The 18,781-nt window shown below is 35.1% G+C and overlaps 1 protein-coding gene across 1 annotated transcript in view; it reads right to left on the minus strand.

The window, feature by feature from the left end:
• Positions 1–18,781, minus strand: part of LOC129238265 (uncharacterized) — a 193,372-nt gene that overhangs the window by 63,902 nt on the left and 110,689 nt on the right. Inside the window, exons 6-7 of the mRNA XM_054873303.1 lie at positions 15,717–15,886; positions 6,475–6,638 (exon numbers count right to left, since the gene is read on the minus strand). Coding sequence (XP_054729278.1) covers positions 6,475–6,638; positions 15,717–15,886 — 334 coding nt within the window. The remainder of the gene's footprint in view (positions 1–6,474; positions 6,639–15,716; positions 15,887–18,781) is intronic.

Below are 18,781 nucleotides of genomic sequence, written 5' to 3' on the forward strand. Positions count from 1 at the left end.
TATGTTGTTCTTAAAGATCGAGCATTTTCATAACAAATTTCAATAATTTTTACGCGTTGTTATATCGTGTCAAATTGTACATCTGTTTACTCGACAAATGTCAGAGATGACTTAAAAAAAGTTAGCGTACTGACTGACATCTAGACTTCATGTTTGGGTTCCTTTATTTGCAAGGCCATTCGTGTTACAATTCTTAGTTATATTTCTTTTTTTTTTGGATGTTTTGAAATACTTAAGAAAATATTTCTTTTTCTTAATTGGCGCGATAACCGCTCACGCGATTTTGGCCGAGTTTAACAAAGCGCGCCAGTCGTTTCGTTCTCGTGCTAACCGCTGCCAATTGGACACACCAAGTGAAGCCAAGTCCTTCTCCACCTGATCTTTCCAACGCAGAGGAGGCCTTCCTCTTCCTTAGCTACCACCAGCTGATACCGCATCGAATACTTTCAAAGCCGGAGCGTTTGTATCCATTCGGACGACATGGCCCAGCCAACGAAGCCGCTGGATCTTTATTCGCTGTGCTATGTCTATGTCGTCGTAAAGCTCATACAGCTCATCGTTCCATCGTCTGCGATATTCGCCGTTGCCAACGTGCAAAAATCTTACGCAGAATCTTTCTCTCGAACACTCCAAGCGTCGCTTCATCGGATGTTGTCATCGTCCACCCTTCTGTGCCATACGTTAGGACGGGCATGATGAGAGTTTTGTAGAGTGTTAGTTTTGTTCATCGAGAGAGGACTTTACTGCTCAGTTGCCTACTTAGTCCAAAGTAGCACTTGTTAGCAAGAGAGATTCTACGTTGATTTCAAGGCAGACATTGTTATCGGTGTTAATACTTTTTAAAAAGTTTAAATTTTAAGTTAATTTTATTTTTTATGTTTTTAGAATGAGCAATATTTAAAGAAAACTAGTAAAAAAATTTGAACTCGAAAAATATTTCAAATACTAAAGAAATTATCGTGCACTCAGTTATGCTCGCCACTGTGCATATACATTTTTACGTGAAGCGCTTAAAATGCCGCCAAGCTAGCTAGTGCAGAGCTAAGCATGCGATGACGCCATATGCATTGGCGAGGACGGCACCAGCCACATCAACCAAAATGAAACCAACAACAATTTGCATCTCCAACTGATGCTGCCTGCCGCTGACCTAGTGCCAAAAAAACAAGACAAAAGCCAAAAGTGCTGCACTTTCACGCCAGAAGCATTTCGTCGTTGACGTTGAGTGGTTTTTCATGCCAATGTGTTTACGTGTGTGTGAGTGGATTGTGTGCTGCCACTTCGTTTATGCAAAAATTGTCATCATTTCTCTACTGCAGTTGCTTGCTTGCTTGTTTGTTTATTTGTTTACTTTTAGCTATGCACCAGCGCTATTCTTGCACCATTTGTCTCCGGCATTGTTTTGCATATTTTCCAGCGAATTCAATAGCTTGTAGGAGGAGAGGGAAATTGCATGAGAAATCATACGTACACCAAGTGCTGACTGTGAATGCAAACAGCGCGACGCGCCAATACTTAGTGCCACAGGGGTGTGACTGAGACAGCTAACAATTTGCTTGCCTCAAGTTGCATGTTGCATGTCGTAGCACTGTCATACACGTGCCTGCTGCATTCATCTGGAGGTAGTACTCTTGATCGTGCTTCTTTGTTGTTGTTATTGTGCGAGTAGTAGCTAAAAATGGCACAATGTACACAAATGCTTTTGTTTTCATAACTTTGTTGTTATTTTCGTATACTTTCAATACCTGTTTTTTTTATCTCGCTTGCATGCGATTTCTTTCTCAGTAACAACCTTTTGTGCGAAATTTCGGATTCGTTATTTATTTCAAGAATTTTATTTGCCACCAAAAGATTTTAAGATTTTTCTGAAATCACACTTAGAAAGTCTATGTATGTAAAAGCTTGCAGTATTTTTATTGTATGCGGTACTATTTTTGTGAGTGGTTTTGACATACGTGGTTTTGGATAAGATCAACCCAAAATTTTCTTTTATACCAAAATATACCTATAAATATAGACGATAGACGAGGAAATGACTGTATCACAGCGAGTTAGAGAAGTATGACAATTTAATTATATCTTACTTATTTTTAATAAAATACAAAAGTAATGAAATAAAAATGAAATGAAACAGTTAGCGAGAAGCAGGCGAAAATCGAAAGAACCAGCATCCGAAAGTTATAAAATTTGTTGACGTAATTTTGAACGATGAAACCTACTTAGAAGTGAATTCAAGCACCCTTCAGGAAGATGTAAGGCGTAACACTTCCAAATCCTGGTACTGCAATAAATATTGAAAAGTTGGCTAAGTATTTTGGGTTGCAAGAAATCTGCCAATGAGGTCAAAAGATATATTCGTTTGGGGCAACTGGTACAATAAACTTAGAAATTTACATTAATATTATAAAAAATTAATATAAAAAATCTTGGTACTCCCTTTTTGCCAGATTTAGCTTCGGCTCACTATGCGGGATCCACCATTAACTTCCTACAATCCAAAAACATTAATTTTCTCCCAAAAACAATGAATCCGCCAAAGTCAATCACCTATAAATCTCTACATTTCAAATTTTTTAATGTTTCTAATTAACCCGTCACCTGTTACGTGGGCGGAAAAAAGGCTATTGCATCTTCTTCTATGAATTAACTTACGGGCCAGGCTGTAATTTCACATGATGCTATGCTTAACATATTCCGTACCGTTGCGCTTAGTTATTGCGTCGCTATTATCATGGAATAGACAGTTGTTTAAAATTTCATCGCATATTTTTTCGCCTCATGCGACGGTTAATGTTAAATAGTTTCTTCGTTACTTACTACTGTTTTGGCAACAAGAAGCTCGCATTTTGAGGTGGTTAGAAGAGGAAAATGATGATGAAATAATTGATGACAGCAATGATGGCAATGGTATGAAGAATGAAAACCGTTGAAGGTATTTCATGATTTTTTCCGTCGACATTGGCAGTCAAAGTTGCCAAACGGCTACTCTCAACTTTGTGCAACAAAATGTTGTAAACACATTTTCGCAAAAAAACTTCCAAAAAATTATTGGATTTTACAATTTTACTAAAGCTGGTGCTCATATTGTGGATCGACTGTAATTTATCTATTCAGTAGCCCGCTCTTGCTCCAGGTGGCCACTTCGTATATTTCTTTAAATGCAGATATTGGTGGTACATGAACGCGCATGTAATATTTGACCCTTTGTATATGGAGCGGAATATAAAAGGCAAGGATTTCATTAGGTCTTTGCTATTTTCTGTAAATTAAACCCATTTTGCTTGACAAATCACAATTAAAACATTGTCTCAGGAGTTGCGGTTTCTCGTTTGTCGTTTTTCCGCGAACTAAAAAATATCCCAGAACCGGAACGAAGAAAGCGTAGATTTGAATTCTAAAGACAGAAAATATACAAAAACATGTGCTCATTGCAAAAAACCTACTAGGCTGATCAATAAGTTTTGCCGTGATAAGAGAGGGCGTTGCTACTAGCCTAATTTTTTTGCGTAAAATTTCAGTTCAATCTGTCATTTCAATCTTTGCCATTTAGTATCGAAGTGTCACAGTATTTTCTACTATGGAAAAAATCAAGCATCGTACAGTGGTTGAATTTTTATTTTTGGAAGGTTTAAAAGCAAAGGATGTTTATGAACTAATGTTGAAAGAGTACAATAACTTTTCACCATCAATTAGTACAGTAGAGAGATGAGTTGCTGAATTTAAATGTAGTCGTACAAACCTTAAAGACAATCCACCTCAAGAATATGAAAAAACCACAGTAACACCAGAAATCGTAGAAAAAGTACAGGAGTGACTGAAAGAGATTTAGTAGAAATCCTAGGCATCTCATTGGGCAGTGTAAGGATAAAGTAGATTTTGCGCGTCGATTCATCATTATGGATGAGACTGATTCTAAATCAAAACAGGAGGTTAAAGAGTAGCGTGAACCTAGTTCTTAGGTTCAGAAACAAGTTCATTTCCAGAAATCGACCAAGAAGGTGTTAGCATCAGTTTATTGGAATGCGAAAGGAATTTTGTTGGTAGATTACATGCAAATATCTGCAAAGGGCTTTTCAACAAATGATGAGGTCATAACAGCTGTGACAGTGTACATATTTTGCAGCCTTTCCAGATTCACACTTCAGGGATGGAGTTCATAAATTGAAATCTCGTTGGAACAAAGGAGATATTCAGGGAGACTATACTCAATAATAAGGTATATTTGAAAACATAAATTTGTTATCGAGCCGCAAAACTTATTGAGCTGCCAATCTGCTCTCCAAGTCAGTGTCAAACAGTTTGCAGGAATGCGTAAAGTAAAAATGCTACATTTTGGCCGTGAAATTATTATATGTATCGTTGCTTTTTCCAATGTTTTTGTTTTTAATATTTTTTGAGGTTTGAAAACTTGTAGTTTACTAAAACAATCAAAGATTTCACTTAATTTATGGACTCTTATATAAATTTACTTTAAATATGCTTAAATATGTTAAGGTTAAGTAATTGAATGCGTTTTTTATTTAAAATATATGCAAATGCATGCAATTTTTATTAAGGAAAGCTAGTACTAACATAAAAAATATTTTTTAATGCAAGTAATTTAAAATTAGCGTGATAAAGGACTCCACTTGATGGGTAATTGTAGGAAAAGTGGCGAGTTAAACGGTGGATTAAAGATTTTGAAATTCCAAAAAAAATTTTTTTTGTGTATTTCGTATAGAATTTACAGATACTCTCTTAAAAAAATGTATTGAGAAATTAGAAAAATATATTTTGTGAAAGAAATTTGAGTTCCAATCGCTTTATACTATTCCTGAGCTTGGATAGAGTTATTCACAGGTGAAGTGGTGTCAGGAAAATGTTCTGTAGATTCGCACGCAAGTCACATAGGTGTCATATTTAGTTCTACAGGCGCCCAACTAGTAGAATATTCTATTTTTAAGCATTAGAAAAACGCTTTTATTTTAGAAATCAGCGTGATTTTCATCTAGATTTGTTCATTTTCAATACGAACCAACTATTAGGCAACATTAATTTCCGTGCATGTTGCTGTTCAGCCTGCACATTCAATACAAATAAGTGTATGAATCAAAATTTGATAATAAGTTATTTGCATAACCTCTCTTGAGCTTAAGACCTATTCTGCTATGTAATACCAAACAAAGGTTGAGTTGGTTTATGTTTTTACATTGCAGCATAAATCACTTCGGACTGGTACATGTAAACATGTTAATTAAAAACAGCAAAACATCTGGCAATAACGAACACAACATCTATTTTCACAGCAAACTATTTAAGCTCAACTTCAGCGGACAGTTAAACTTGGACACATGAGAATGACACAACACAACTTAATGGAACGTCGCGAACCTGCTAATTGTCACTTTTGTAACCTGCCTACACTTTTGTAACCTGCCTACCCTTATCAGCATAAATTCCTTCATCCCCAACTGCCCAAAATTTCAATCTTCCAGAATGCGAATGTTGGAAAACACCGATTCCTTAACCTTTCTTTCTTTTTCCCAATCAAAGAAGTATTGAAAAAATTGTAAATTTTTTTTCTATCTATGTGAGCGCATTTGAAACATTACTTTTTTTAGAAAAAGTTATCTCAACACAGCTCTATTTGAGTCCCATTAATTTAGAGTTTTAAATTTAAGCTAATCGCCCAATAACTAACGTCCTTGAATCGACCTTGACTCTGGCATACAAGTTTGTCTTGCTGAAATGACAGATATTCCAGAGTGAAATTGTGCTGATAATTTTTCAAAGTTCGATGAAAGCGAAAATGAAGATGTTGCGCGTTCCTCTACTCAAATAGACGATGCTACAAATGAGCTTTATCATGAGTAAGCAATAAATTGCTTAGAGAAATGTATCACCTGGGTAATAGCAAATATTGTTGAACTGCCAAAACTTTTGGTACTAAGGGTTTTGTAAGAATCGTTGTGTAGAAAAGCTTGGAAACTGCTCAAAAGCAAAAGCGAATTGTAGGTTTTTTCTGTAAAAAATAAACTTTATTCTATTTCTGTAGTCATTGCATTAAAGATAATATTTACTTTTTAAAATGTAAACTTAAAAACAAATTACTCGATTTAACGAATTAGTCCATTTTACAAATTAGGCGCACAATATAAGATTCTCTGCATTGGAAGATAGCTGTACATTCAATTTTTTATATACTTTATAGATAAACCCTGATTGCACTTTTGCCGAATTTATCGTAATGTTATTAGATACAGTCGTGCGAGTAGGATAATATATTGTAATTAAATAATTTTGTGCAGCTACCCTTTTCTAATTGAATTACAGTGAGAAGCTCAGATAGGTGGAGATCACTCTCGTCATCTTAAATATTTTGTTTATCATCTTGATTCCATTAAGCTATTCCGAATAGCCACTGCATGAGTAAAGTTCTTATGTTGCAGCAGCACACAAATCTTTGAATTGTACCTTCGCTTGCCCAAAACTTACCTCATTTGGCTTATTGAGTAAACACAACCCATGTCCGGTGCGCAGCGCATCGATATAATCCTTTTTGCTGCACTCGGAGAATTTGTATGGCTGCACATTTTCCTGGCCAACAATCGATTGGGCCATTATACAGCCATGCCAGTCTCGGCAGAAGCACTCCTCGCCTGTGATAAAAGAGAAAATAAATTTGGAATTAAATATCAAAATGTTGTTGTAAGCTGAAACGCTGAGTGTGTATGCGAGTTTGCATCATTATTTATTTATTTTTTCACATATTTTATACAATACTAGCAAACCCGGCCCGCTTCGCTGGGCAAAGACACGGCGGGTCCACGTTTTGGCATATATTTCGAGACCCTAGTCATCAATAGGTATGAAAATTACCCCGCACTTATCAACAGCTTTCATTTGATACCCATATTGTACATATACAACCAAAGGTTACCCGAGTCCACGTTTTGACCTATATCTCGAGACCCCAGTCACGGAGCGGCATGAAAAATACTCTGTACTAAAGCATGCACCAACAGCTTCAATTTGATATTCATATTGTACAAACACATTCTATGGTCCACGTTTTGGTCTCTATCTCGAGGCCCTAGTCACGGAGCGGCATGAAAAATACTCTGAACTACAGCAGTCACCAACAGCTTCCATTTGATACTCATATTGTACATATACAACCAAAGGTTACCCGCGTCCACGTTTTGACCTATATCTCGAGGCCCCAGTCACGGAGCGGCATGAAAAATACTCTGTACTAAAGCATTCACCAACAGCTTCCAGTTGATATCCATATTGTACAAACACATTCTAGGGTCCACGTTTTGGTCTCTATCTCGAGACCCTAGTCACGGAGCGGCATGAAAAATACTCTGAACTACAGCATTCACCAACAGCTTCCATTTGATACCCATATTGTATATACACATCCGAAGGTTACCCGGGTCCACGTTTTGACCTATAGCTCGAGACCATTTTTTTTAATAAGAAGTATCCTATTTTACTTCTAACACCTCCAAAAACATGTGTACAAAGTTTCATAATAATCGGTTAAGTAGTTTTGGCGTGAAAGCGTAACAAACAAACTTACATTCACATTTATAATATTAGTAGGGATGTATCTGACATATATTTATTAACTCATCAAAAGGCTGTTGGAAAGCAAACAATGTTCAATTTCGAAAATTTTATTGTCGCTTTTACCTGCACGTAATAATTTCCGATATACAAATATTTATGTTTAATATTTATTTATGTTTTTCAAATGCGTGCATGACTGCGCATCCCTTTCGAGAATCTTTTGCTATTACTGCCAAAAACAGATATGCTAATCGCCCTTTTTGGGTTTTTATCGCCGTTTTTTGTTATTTATTTGCCTAAACAGTATTTACAGCAGCGAAATATTTACCTATATATCGATATATATATGTGTGTTTATAAGTGCGCTTGCACGTGTTTGTGTGTGCGCGGCAGCTCATAAAATAAAATGATAAATAGAAAATAATACAAATGCTGCCACACCCACCAGTTATTTGTGTGAAATAAAATTGATGGATTTCCATTAAGCAAATGTATCATCACCGTGGACACACGGACACATGCCGCAGCACACTTACATTTGCCTACCCTGCTGGAAAAGGCCAAACTGGTATACTATAGATACGTAGATATGGGTATTTAACAGAAGAAGTCATGCTAGTTCGTCGTTTACTAAAATAATACAAGTAGTAAAATGATCAATTTTTTTGCTAAATAGTTGATTTTCTTTTCTAGACAAGATCGTTTAAGACTCGTCTATGGACGCACCAATGGATCGGGCTGATGATTAGAGGATTGCAAGCAATTAGATGCTGATAAATAAATTTAATTGAGAACCCATAATTCACATCTATTAAATAAAGGCAGCATACTTGCATACAATTTATTCGCTTTATGTGTAGCCTCGCATCAGATGTCAGTAAGATTAGAGAAATGGAATAATAATACATTCAATTTCAAGCGAAATAGTTATTATACTTCATCAATTCGGTACTGGCACATTTAGGTTTTTGGTCGAGCTCCTCTTCCTATTTGTGGCGTGCGTCTTGTTGTTGGTCCACAAATAGAAGGCCCTACATTTTTTATTCATTATTTTATTCTCACCAAGAAACCAGTGCTATTTATCTCTTTCAGTCTTTAAATACATGGAAAATATACATTTTATTCAACGTGAAAAATGTATTTACTTAAAACATAAAATTAATTCAGTACGAAACAAAATTTTTTTAAAGCAAGACAAAAAAAATGACAACTGATTTCGGATGCTACTCAAATCCAAAATTGTTGGATTTTAACGATTTCTGCAACTTTTCTAAACACTATAAGTTTCCATAAAATATATATTTCTACCATTCTCAGAAGACCTATGTTAACCCATGTACAAATTTTGGATATTGCCTGTGCCATATCGCCTAAGTGCAATGAATTGCTTTGGTTGTGTTTTTCAATTTTTGAATCTGCTCTTCAGAAAGTATATGACTTCCAACGTGAAACAAATACTTCTGGAATTTATCTCGTTTTACAAGTCGTGTTTTAAGATGGGGCGTTTATTTTTGCAGGTGAAACACACGACAATTAGTATATGATCTAAACCAAATTTCGTTTAAATAAAACTACACTTTTTAAATAAAAAATGACTTAATTTGTTTGCGTAGAGGCTTAAACCGATGGAGGGATCGTCTCTGGCTCTTTGCAACATTGCAAAATTTTGATACGCTCGATCTTGATATCCGCTTTCAAAAAGTGATTCCGGGCAATTTTTTTGGATTTAAGCCAATCTTTTCTTTCCATTTTGGCTTTTGGGATGTGAACAAACTTAAGACTCTCTTTTGCCAACGTTTTGTGGCACAATAAAAATATGTAGTATTTTAGTATTTTTTAGCCAAAGCTTTCATTTCGATGCTTCTGAGTACTTTTCGTTTAGAATTTGCTCTGAATTAAAAATATGTAGTTTTTCCTTGAGCACATCATGGATTTATGAAGTAGCTCAAGATAGCTGACATCGAATGAAAATTAGATATCTTACATCACATTAAATTATCGCTTCATGGGTTTGCTTTTAAGCATTAATTTTTATTTAAATATCCTTTTTCTTGTCATCACTGACCATAGTGGAATTTTACTGAAGCGGCGGCATTATGTAGCTTGCAAGATTTCGAGTTCTGTTAGAATATACATTTTAGCATGACTACGGTTCTGCAATACTATACTTCTTTCGTATTCTAAGTATATAGTATTTAGATTATCGGAATCTAAAACTCTCACCCTCTTACTGTAAAGCTCTCAGGAAAAAGTAATTAACAGTAACTTTGCGTTAGGAAATATCATCTCTTATTTAACTCTTCTTTTTCGAGGCTTGCTCAGTTCGATTACAGATTACAGACAAAATAGCTGTTTATTTGCTGTGTTGTTTTTCGTAGAATTTATACACATTTTCCTTTATTTAAATTATTGTAAATTTTTGGCAATTGAAGCTGGATATACAATCACAAACCTAAGTATATAGAAATAGTTCAACACAAAAATAATAAAAATCGAAAATAACATATTGTCTTAAAACGTGTTTCCCGATGACTCGTTTTAGAGCATTTTTTGCAGATATACTTTTTATTTTTTTCTTGTTATATACGCCTTTCCACTATTTCTCAACTTTTATTCTTATTTCCTATCTATTTTAGAGCATTAGGCTTTGTTTTTGTTTCTCTATTTCTCTTGAGTTATAAATTAATTTTGATAATTCCGATCGTATACGAGTACTTTAGCTTGTAACTTACAACGTTCTTCCACTGACTGCTTATTTCTAATTGCATTTTGATTGCGATAAGGCTAATTTGGTGTTTGAACAATGTAAGAGAGTAATGTTAACGGTTATCTGCAAAAATACAGGTCTTACAAAAAATGATTATTCGCGGCTGTGACAACGTTATTCGCGGCTCGGCTTCAAATAAAAATTGAATAAAAAACGCAGAAAAATCCTTGCAGCAACCGAACATATAAAATATATTATGAAACCCAAATTTAAGTAACTTTAATTTTAATTAATTTCCTGTGAAAACCTTAAGTTTAGTTTCTTTACTAGTTTTTTTTTAAGATTACTTATTGTGCAAGTTTGAACCAATTTTGAATGTTTAGCCAACTACTGGGCGTGAAAGAAGTTTCATTTAATTGTAAGAAAAAACTATGCTGTATATACTTTTAGTATTATTGTATATAAAATAGAATAATTTGAAGCTTTGGAATATAATAGAATGAATTTTTTGTTTTGTACTTTAAATGGTCTAAAACTGGCTTTTTTAAAAGCAGCTTGGATTTGTTGATTTTTTTGGCTAGTAAGGGGTTACACTTAAATTTTAACTATAAACTGCTATTTTAACATCGCCATATAAAAATGCCAATTGTTCGCATGGAAGAAAGATAGAATACGAATTGGTGGAGATGCAAGATGAACTGTTAGTTCACAACTATATTTCCCTGCAGGGTAGTTGAGCACGCATACATTAACAATCGTAGCGCCATCATTTGAGTGCCGTCGATTTGGTCATCAATGGCAGCTTAACTTGATAATCGGTATTGAGGACTGAAAGCGCGCCTCCTAGCTGAAATATATGTTTCTTTAAAATACTTATTGTTCTCGTTGTTGTTGGGGTTGGTGAAGCAGACAGATTCGTGAACAGCTGTGCCTGTTGGTTATACAGCGTTGAGCGTTCGTCAGACGACTATTATATTATGCCAATGGGTATATATATGTGTGTGTGTGGGAATGAGTGCATTATGAAAATCATAGCATTTTGCTTTGACTGCATGACAGCTGCGATTATTTTATTGTTTGTTTTCTATTTTGATTATTATTTATGAATAATATACATAATTGAGCGCTGAGAGGGACATTAGCGTTTCGTCAGAAAGATGGCAAATATAAATGATTGCTCTTTGTGCATTTAAGATGAATATTTAAAAGATGGAAATAAAAAATAAAGATAATTTGCGGTTGTGAGGTGTGATATTTGTATGAATGCGTTCACTTTGTCTCGAAAGGAGAGGTTTTTACGTCAATACTACATGTTTTTTAGAACTCTATGTATTTACTTATCTCCACAAACTGGGAAAAACTATATTACCATAATATTTTTAAAAGTTTTAACTAAGTATCTTTAATTTTTTAATTCTCATACACTTTCTTATACCCATGCTTCTATGTGCGTTTCGATGTTTTTTCTACAAATAGAACGACCTACAGCTTTACCCGCTTCCAAGCAACAGCCGGTTTTTCATGCGATTTTTTTTTTCTCTAGAAGACACAAAATAACATAAAAATTAAAGTTTCAAACTTTGTATAAAACACATTTTCGTGCGAAAGTTTATTATGACTTTCGACTTGAATTAAACTGATAAGAGTATGCCAATATACTCTCCTTGACTTTTGATGAAGGAGCACCATCTCGAGCCACCGCTTTTCCCTGGTCGCACTTCACTCAAGTACGCAATTCGTGACGATAATCCAAATTCGATTGTTGTGCTAATAAAATCGATACTGTGTATGAACTGATATTGCAATATTGTTATGTGACTTACTGTCCATCTGGATTACTAATATTTTGTCGCCCGTTGAAATAAATTTCTCATCTTTCTTCAACGGTAAATTTTATTGATCGCTGGAAAGTTGCTACGATCACGCCAATTTTTATATCACATAACGAAAATAACTCGACATACTATACCTATTTTTTAAATATTAAACTTGCACAAAATTTTTCGAAACAGTTGTAATGGAAAAAACTAGTTTTTATTTTCCAGGTAATATCACACCTGCAGGAACTGTAGTAGCAATCTGAGAATGATTGATAGCCACGAAATGTACGTCGTTCTCTCAGTTTGTATTTCCTGTTTAAGGAATTAAACTCAAGTAGATGTAATCTACATTAATTTCTCAAAAACTTCTGAAATTTGTCTAGCACTGTTTATTACTTCAAAAGCTGGAATGGTTAGGTTTCTACTCTGTATTTTTATTTTGAGTTCGATCGTATTTCTCCAACAAAATCTTTTATTCTTTTTTATCTTAAGCCTTTTGACGCCACTTCTGGGGTACCAATAGGGTAGTATTCTTGACCAAATTATATATCATATTTTTAATCACAACATTGTAACATGCTTCAAGAACTCAAAGCTTTTGGTTTATGCAGAGGACTCATAGTTGTTTATGAGCATTACTTGTTAGCGTGCCAGATGCTCTGCACTTCCAAAATGATAGTAAAAGCTTGCCTTAATGGAGTACCCCTAACGTCAGGAAATGTTTTTATACGATTACGGAGGAATATGTACCTTATTAGGTCAACACTTTCCCTTTTTGAAGCCTGCTATTCTTCCCTTTGCGAAAATAATTGAGCTTTTCCTTAGCGCTATGGAAATGACATTAATGTTCCACATATCAGACAGATTTTATTTAATAATTTAGAGTGAAGCTTCATTAACCTGGAATTTGATCAACATATTTCAATAGAATTGAAGTGAGAAAATTTCGGTTGCTTTGCTTTTGCATTTCTCCATGTGACCGATCCAATGCCATCTAATAGTGCTCGCCATTCGCATCTCAGACAACTTTACAATCGCTGTTGTATATTTAGGATATCGTTTCTGGTTTTATTGCTTGAATAGATAAGCTTCAATGTTCCACACAGAATACTACGTTTTATGTAGCATTCTATGTCAAGTTAATTGGATTTAACTATCATAACTAAGACCCCAATTTTAGGGTCCTTAGTTAATTCAATACAATTTTCAGTTGCCTTAATTCAGATTTTACTCTCTCTGCTCTTCTGCTTCGCTTTTAGCTTTAGCCGTTACATACTTAGGCATACAATTTAGTTTTTATGTTTTTTAAGTTTGTTGTATAAATTTTAGGTTTTGTAATCCTGAATTTAACCAATGGTATGAAACTTAATGAAATATTTTACTGAAAAAAAAAAATGGTTCGAGCTGGATAATTTGTGAATCGTATAAAAAAGAATCTTGCATCAATTGGTGCAAAAGTAGGTTCAAATACATATATAAGTAAGGGGTATAGGGTATTTCAAAAGTAACACCTATATACCCGTGGCGAATAATATCTACGCTACCCCTTATTATGGCATCTTTAACATTGGTGAAGAAGACAGGTGCGGTAGACAAGTGTAGTTTTTGGGCTGGTGGAATGATTGGCCCATTTTTCTTCGAAGATGAAAATGAAATACCTGTTGCCTTCTACGGACATCGCTATAGACAAGTCATTCAAGATTTTTGGTGGATGAATCCAAAAGTCGCAAGACATGGGAGGGCAATGAATTATTGCGATCTAAGTTTCCCCGTCGATTCGATTAATTAATTTATTCACTTTAGTCTATAGATAAACTTAAAGACGATAATAAAAATGCCTTTAAATATTTAGTTAAAGATTATAAATAAGTTTCGCTTAAAATTATATGATTTTATTCTTAAGCCGAAGATAGGATAATAGTTGCAGAACCGAATACATCTCTTCATTTCATTGAAGTCTCAGTGCTACAACGTTGACCTACAAATAAACGAACCTCCCTTAAATCATGGAGCTTTGGAGTTTAATTAAACTCTGTCGTTCACTGCAATTTACACTGAAATGTAAAAGATTATACACGAAGGGAACCCAAAAGAAAATTCGTCTATTCTTAAAGCTTTAAAGTTCAATCAATTTGCGTCTGCTTATCTAAATAGGAAGACCGTTGGAGCAGCGCAGTTTATACAAATCATATTTAGTAAAGAAACTTTGGACGCTTTCAATCTTATATCTTCGGCAATGGTAGAAAGGGTCCATATTAATGAACAATAATCAAATCGGCTTCGAACTAAGGAGGCGTAGAGTGCTTTCAAGGTGAACGGATCTTCCGTGGTAATGGCTTAGCTTTGGCTTAAGAGGTAATGTAATCAATATGTTTCTAGAATGTGGGTCTTGTATCGAAGATAATTCTCGAAGATAATTCTAATTCTCATATCCTTCTTTCCGGTTAAGTTTAATATTGTTCAAAATAATATCATAGATAAATCGATTGAGTTTTTTTCTGTATGAAACCACGCATAATTTGTCGGTACTCAATTTCATGTAATAGTGACATAAGCTGGCCCCCTAAATCATGCGACCTAACTCTACTCTAGCTAAATTTTTTTGATTTTTTTTTAGAACTAAAGTCTATATGAATAAGCCAACAGCGATTCCAGAGTTGAATCATAACATTCAGACCGAGATTGCTAAACTCAAAACCTTAATGTGTGAGCGAGTCCTTGAAAATTTCGATTTGTGTACGACAACCTGCAGACGTGCTTATGGAGGGCATTTACATTAAGTCATTTCACACATATAACTACTAAGAATCATAATAAAATAGTGAAATCTGATGATTTTAAAACAAAATTTAGACGCGTCTTTTGAAAGATCCTTTACAAGTTATTTATGGCGAACTTTATTAAATTCCAATATGCAAGTGATTTATAGTAAACTTTATTTTTTGAGCCCAATCTTGAATCTAAAATTTATAAGCTGCAACTACCCTAAGCTAACCTAGTAACGATCCGGTCACTGCTAGGAACGCAGACGCCGTTGCTTCTGACTTAGTTGCGACCGACTATTGCTGCAGGTGTGCAGTCATCAACGCTTTCTCACAATTTGTGAGAACTTCTGCGAGTTAGTTAGCTAGCGTAAAAGTATATTTATTTTCAGGGATAATATTTGAAAAATAACAAACTGATTTTTTTATTATAAATAATTTTTTTACTTGTCCATTTCAAACTCTAAGCGGCAACCCTACTAATAAATAGAAGGCCAAGAAAAAATGTTTTCTCAAACGTTCCATTATGAGTTATTGTCGTTAAAAGCGTTGAACAATCGAAGATAAGTACCCATTTATATCGATGTCTGGAATATTTATTTTCGATCAAAAAGTGTATTTTAAAACTTGATGGGCGCACAAAACTGGGAAAACGTATTATGTCGCAGATTGACATAATAAATCAGTTTCAAATTATGATTAATTCTTGCCGGCTATTAAAAATATTTACCGACTAAATGGTAGCACATAAATCTTTTGAGTGGACATTTCTTACGCTAATATAAACAATGGCAATTATGTGTACGGGTGTGGGGGTGTGCAGTTACATACATACTATATCTAAGGCATATACTGTTATCAAATACTTACGACCGTCATCGTGCCCCATGCCTATATTATGGCCAATCATGTGCGCCATTGTGCCGGCCAGCAGATGTGGCTCATACACGTTGATGTCGACACTGATGCCAACCGCACGCGGCGTACACACCGTCTCCGGCACAGCCATGCCCGCTTCGCCGCCCGCGAATGTCTCGCCACTGTAAAAAAAATTATAACAAAAAATACCAGTAAGTAAGGCGTAGAGGTTCATTCAGAGTAAGTGTAGTACGTATAAAATTAGCAACAACTAAAAAACAAATTGAAGGCATAAAAAGCAACATTCTTCTGAGTGATTTTTTTATACTATATATTTACTTCGTGTTTGTTGTTGCTTATGTTGCTAAGTTGTAAAGTTGTGAAAGCCAATAAAAAAGGTTCACAAGAGTTGAGCTGAATTGAGTTGATGAGCTATACCCTTTCGTTTAAAAATAAATATTTAAACACAAGTGGCCGCAATTACCAAATACAATTACCAATTGAGGATTTATTAAAGATTCATTTGTTTGGTCGCCCCGAAGGACAGTGAGTGCAGCTCAAGGTTGACCAGATAGAAGAGCGGCTGTTGGAAAATAAATTCAATCAGCACAAATGAATTTGAAACTTTTGGCAATACGCCAAGGGCACAACGAAGAGCATTACAAGAAAAAAAGGCTAAACAGGAATGAAAGTAGATTGTTTTGTGTGTAGTAATTTATTTAACACTTTAAGTTCCATACCTTGTAAACACCTTTTTTATTAAATAAATAAGAGCTGAAATGCAATACTGACTATTAGGAAAAGTTTTGTACTGAAAGGGATATCAAATTATAGATGTTTAAATGTAAAATATGACGTACCGTGGTGAGCTGCTAATGCCCTTAGGCGGCAAAATTGGCTTTTGGGCTTAAAAGAACGTATTATCAAGGCTATTGGCGATTATGCTTTTCAAATTCCAAGGTACAAAGTAAGCCAAAAAAAGGTCTATATAAACTTTGATTTTTTAAAGCATACTTATTGTAGTTGAATAACTGACTTTGATTGTGCGTGGCATATTACCAGTTATGACCGCTGATGGTTCTATAATAAATTCACGAACGGAAAGCGTCGAAAGTGTTAAAAAACGTTGTTTCTAAATGTTGAACACTTTTCAATAGGGGATAGAAAACCTCTAAGTGGACTTCTGGCAAGAACAGCTTCTTTTAAAAATTATTATGTAGTTTAAATTTTCCAAAGTTGAGTATGCCAGATTATTCGATGCATGCATTCAATTTAGCGTCAGTCTTCATACAAAACGATAACCCTTCAAACACCAACTTGGTGACGATCTGAGAATAGATTAGAATTTTTTTGTTAGTGGACTTTTAGGGGGGGTGGCGATTAGCATTCCTACTAATTTAATCGCCATTGATTGTCATTTGTAAAAGTCACGCCGTCTTGAGTAAATCTATCTCCGCACGTGTTTTCGATTTTTCACAGTTTTAAAAATGGATTTGAATTTTCAGCAAAAAGTTGGTATTAAATTCTGCGTTAAAAATGGATTCCATGGTGTGAAAACATTAGAAATTTTGAAAAGCGGTTTCGGTAATGATACTCTGCGGAAAACAACCCTTTACGGGTGACATGAACGCTTCAGAAGAGATTGTGAGACCAGCGAAGATGGCGAACGTAGCGGCAGGCCGTCGTCATCGAAAACTGATAAAAACATTCATAAAGTTAAAGCAAGGTTGATCAATAATCAGAAATTAACTATCATAAAGCTGGCAGAGGACTTGCATATTATTTATTTATCTGTGCAGGACATTGTAGCTAATAATTTGGGCTTGCGCCGTGTTGCTACAAAATTGGTCTCAAAGGACCTGCATTTCATGCAAAAACGGAAGCGCGTTGATATTGCTAACGATTTTCAATGGTGAATCTGGCACAACATTCATCAAATACATTATTACTGGGGGTGAGACGTGAGTTTATGAGTACGACACACAATCCAGTCATCAGGGGAGTGAGTGGAGAAATCCAAATGAACTACACTAAAAAACACGTCATTTTCAGTCAGTATTTTGCATTACGAATTTTTGCCAGAAGTTCAAAGAGTCACTAAGGGCCATTATTTGGACATTATGAGACTTTACGTGAAGCATTTGCCAAAAAAGAAAAGATTTGTGAAGGAGAAACTTCAGGATTTTTCACTATGATAACGCACAGTCGCAACACGTCGCAGCGTCGTTTTTTAAGCGCGCCCATTCATTCGTTCATAATATTGCAAGCATCACGCCGCGATGCAGAATCTGTTGCAAAACGGAAAGAAACACTGGGAACGTTCTGACAGTTCAGAGACGCCGGTTGATTCAGTGGGTGCTCCTAGCAAGCTAATGAGTGCTATTAGAACGACTCTGTTCTTCACCGGCAACCTTTACAACTTAACGCAATGCACTGTGCAGCACAGGTTCGAAAGCACTAAACAATCAAAACCTTTATTGGATACATAAGAGTCTATATCAGATTTTGGTTGGAATTCATTACTTGTTTAAATACTTAGTCCTGACAGCAAATGGCGTTTTTACCCAATTTAAAAAACTTTGCCGCTTAACCTGCGAAAGAGCTCAATTTGTGTTTTGAAATTATTTGTATGTATTGCTTATGTATTAGAACCACATTACCGTAATAAGCTAAGCCCAAAGAACTGCGCTTTTAAATGGAGTTTGCGACGATTTTATTTACATTGGATTTTCAGAAAATTTTAACTACATCTAATGCCGGTAAACACAGCGAAGTTTTTCTAATTAAAGCAATTCAAATCACAATTTAAATACCGAAATTTGCCACATTTGCAATATATGCCTGCGCTATATTCAGAATAAAAATGTTTTGAATTAAAATATTTATATTTTAAGGTTATTTAGTTTTCGTTAACCATATGAATACTTGACTGTAAATTGCACAAAACTATTCGTGCGTGAATTCCAAATTAGAAAGCAAGGCGAAAACTAGCAACAGCAACAGAAATAGCGAAACAACTCTGCTTTTGGCGGCCCTCTCCGGATTCAGCTGTGCACGTGACCCACGTTTGCGCGGGC

The sequence above is a fragment of the Anastrepha obliqua genome, chromosome 2 (assembly GCF_027943255.1).
Source record: "Anastrepha obliqua isolate idAnaObli1 chromosome 2, idAnaObli1_1.0, whole genome shotgun sequence".
Lineage (NCBI taxonomy): Eukaryota > Metazoa > Arthropoda > Insecta > Diptera > Tephritidae > Anastrepha > Anastrepha obliqua.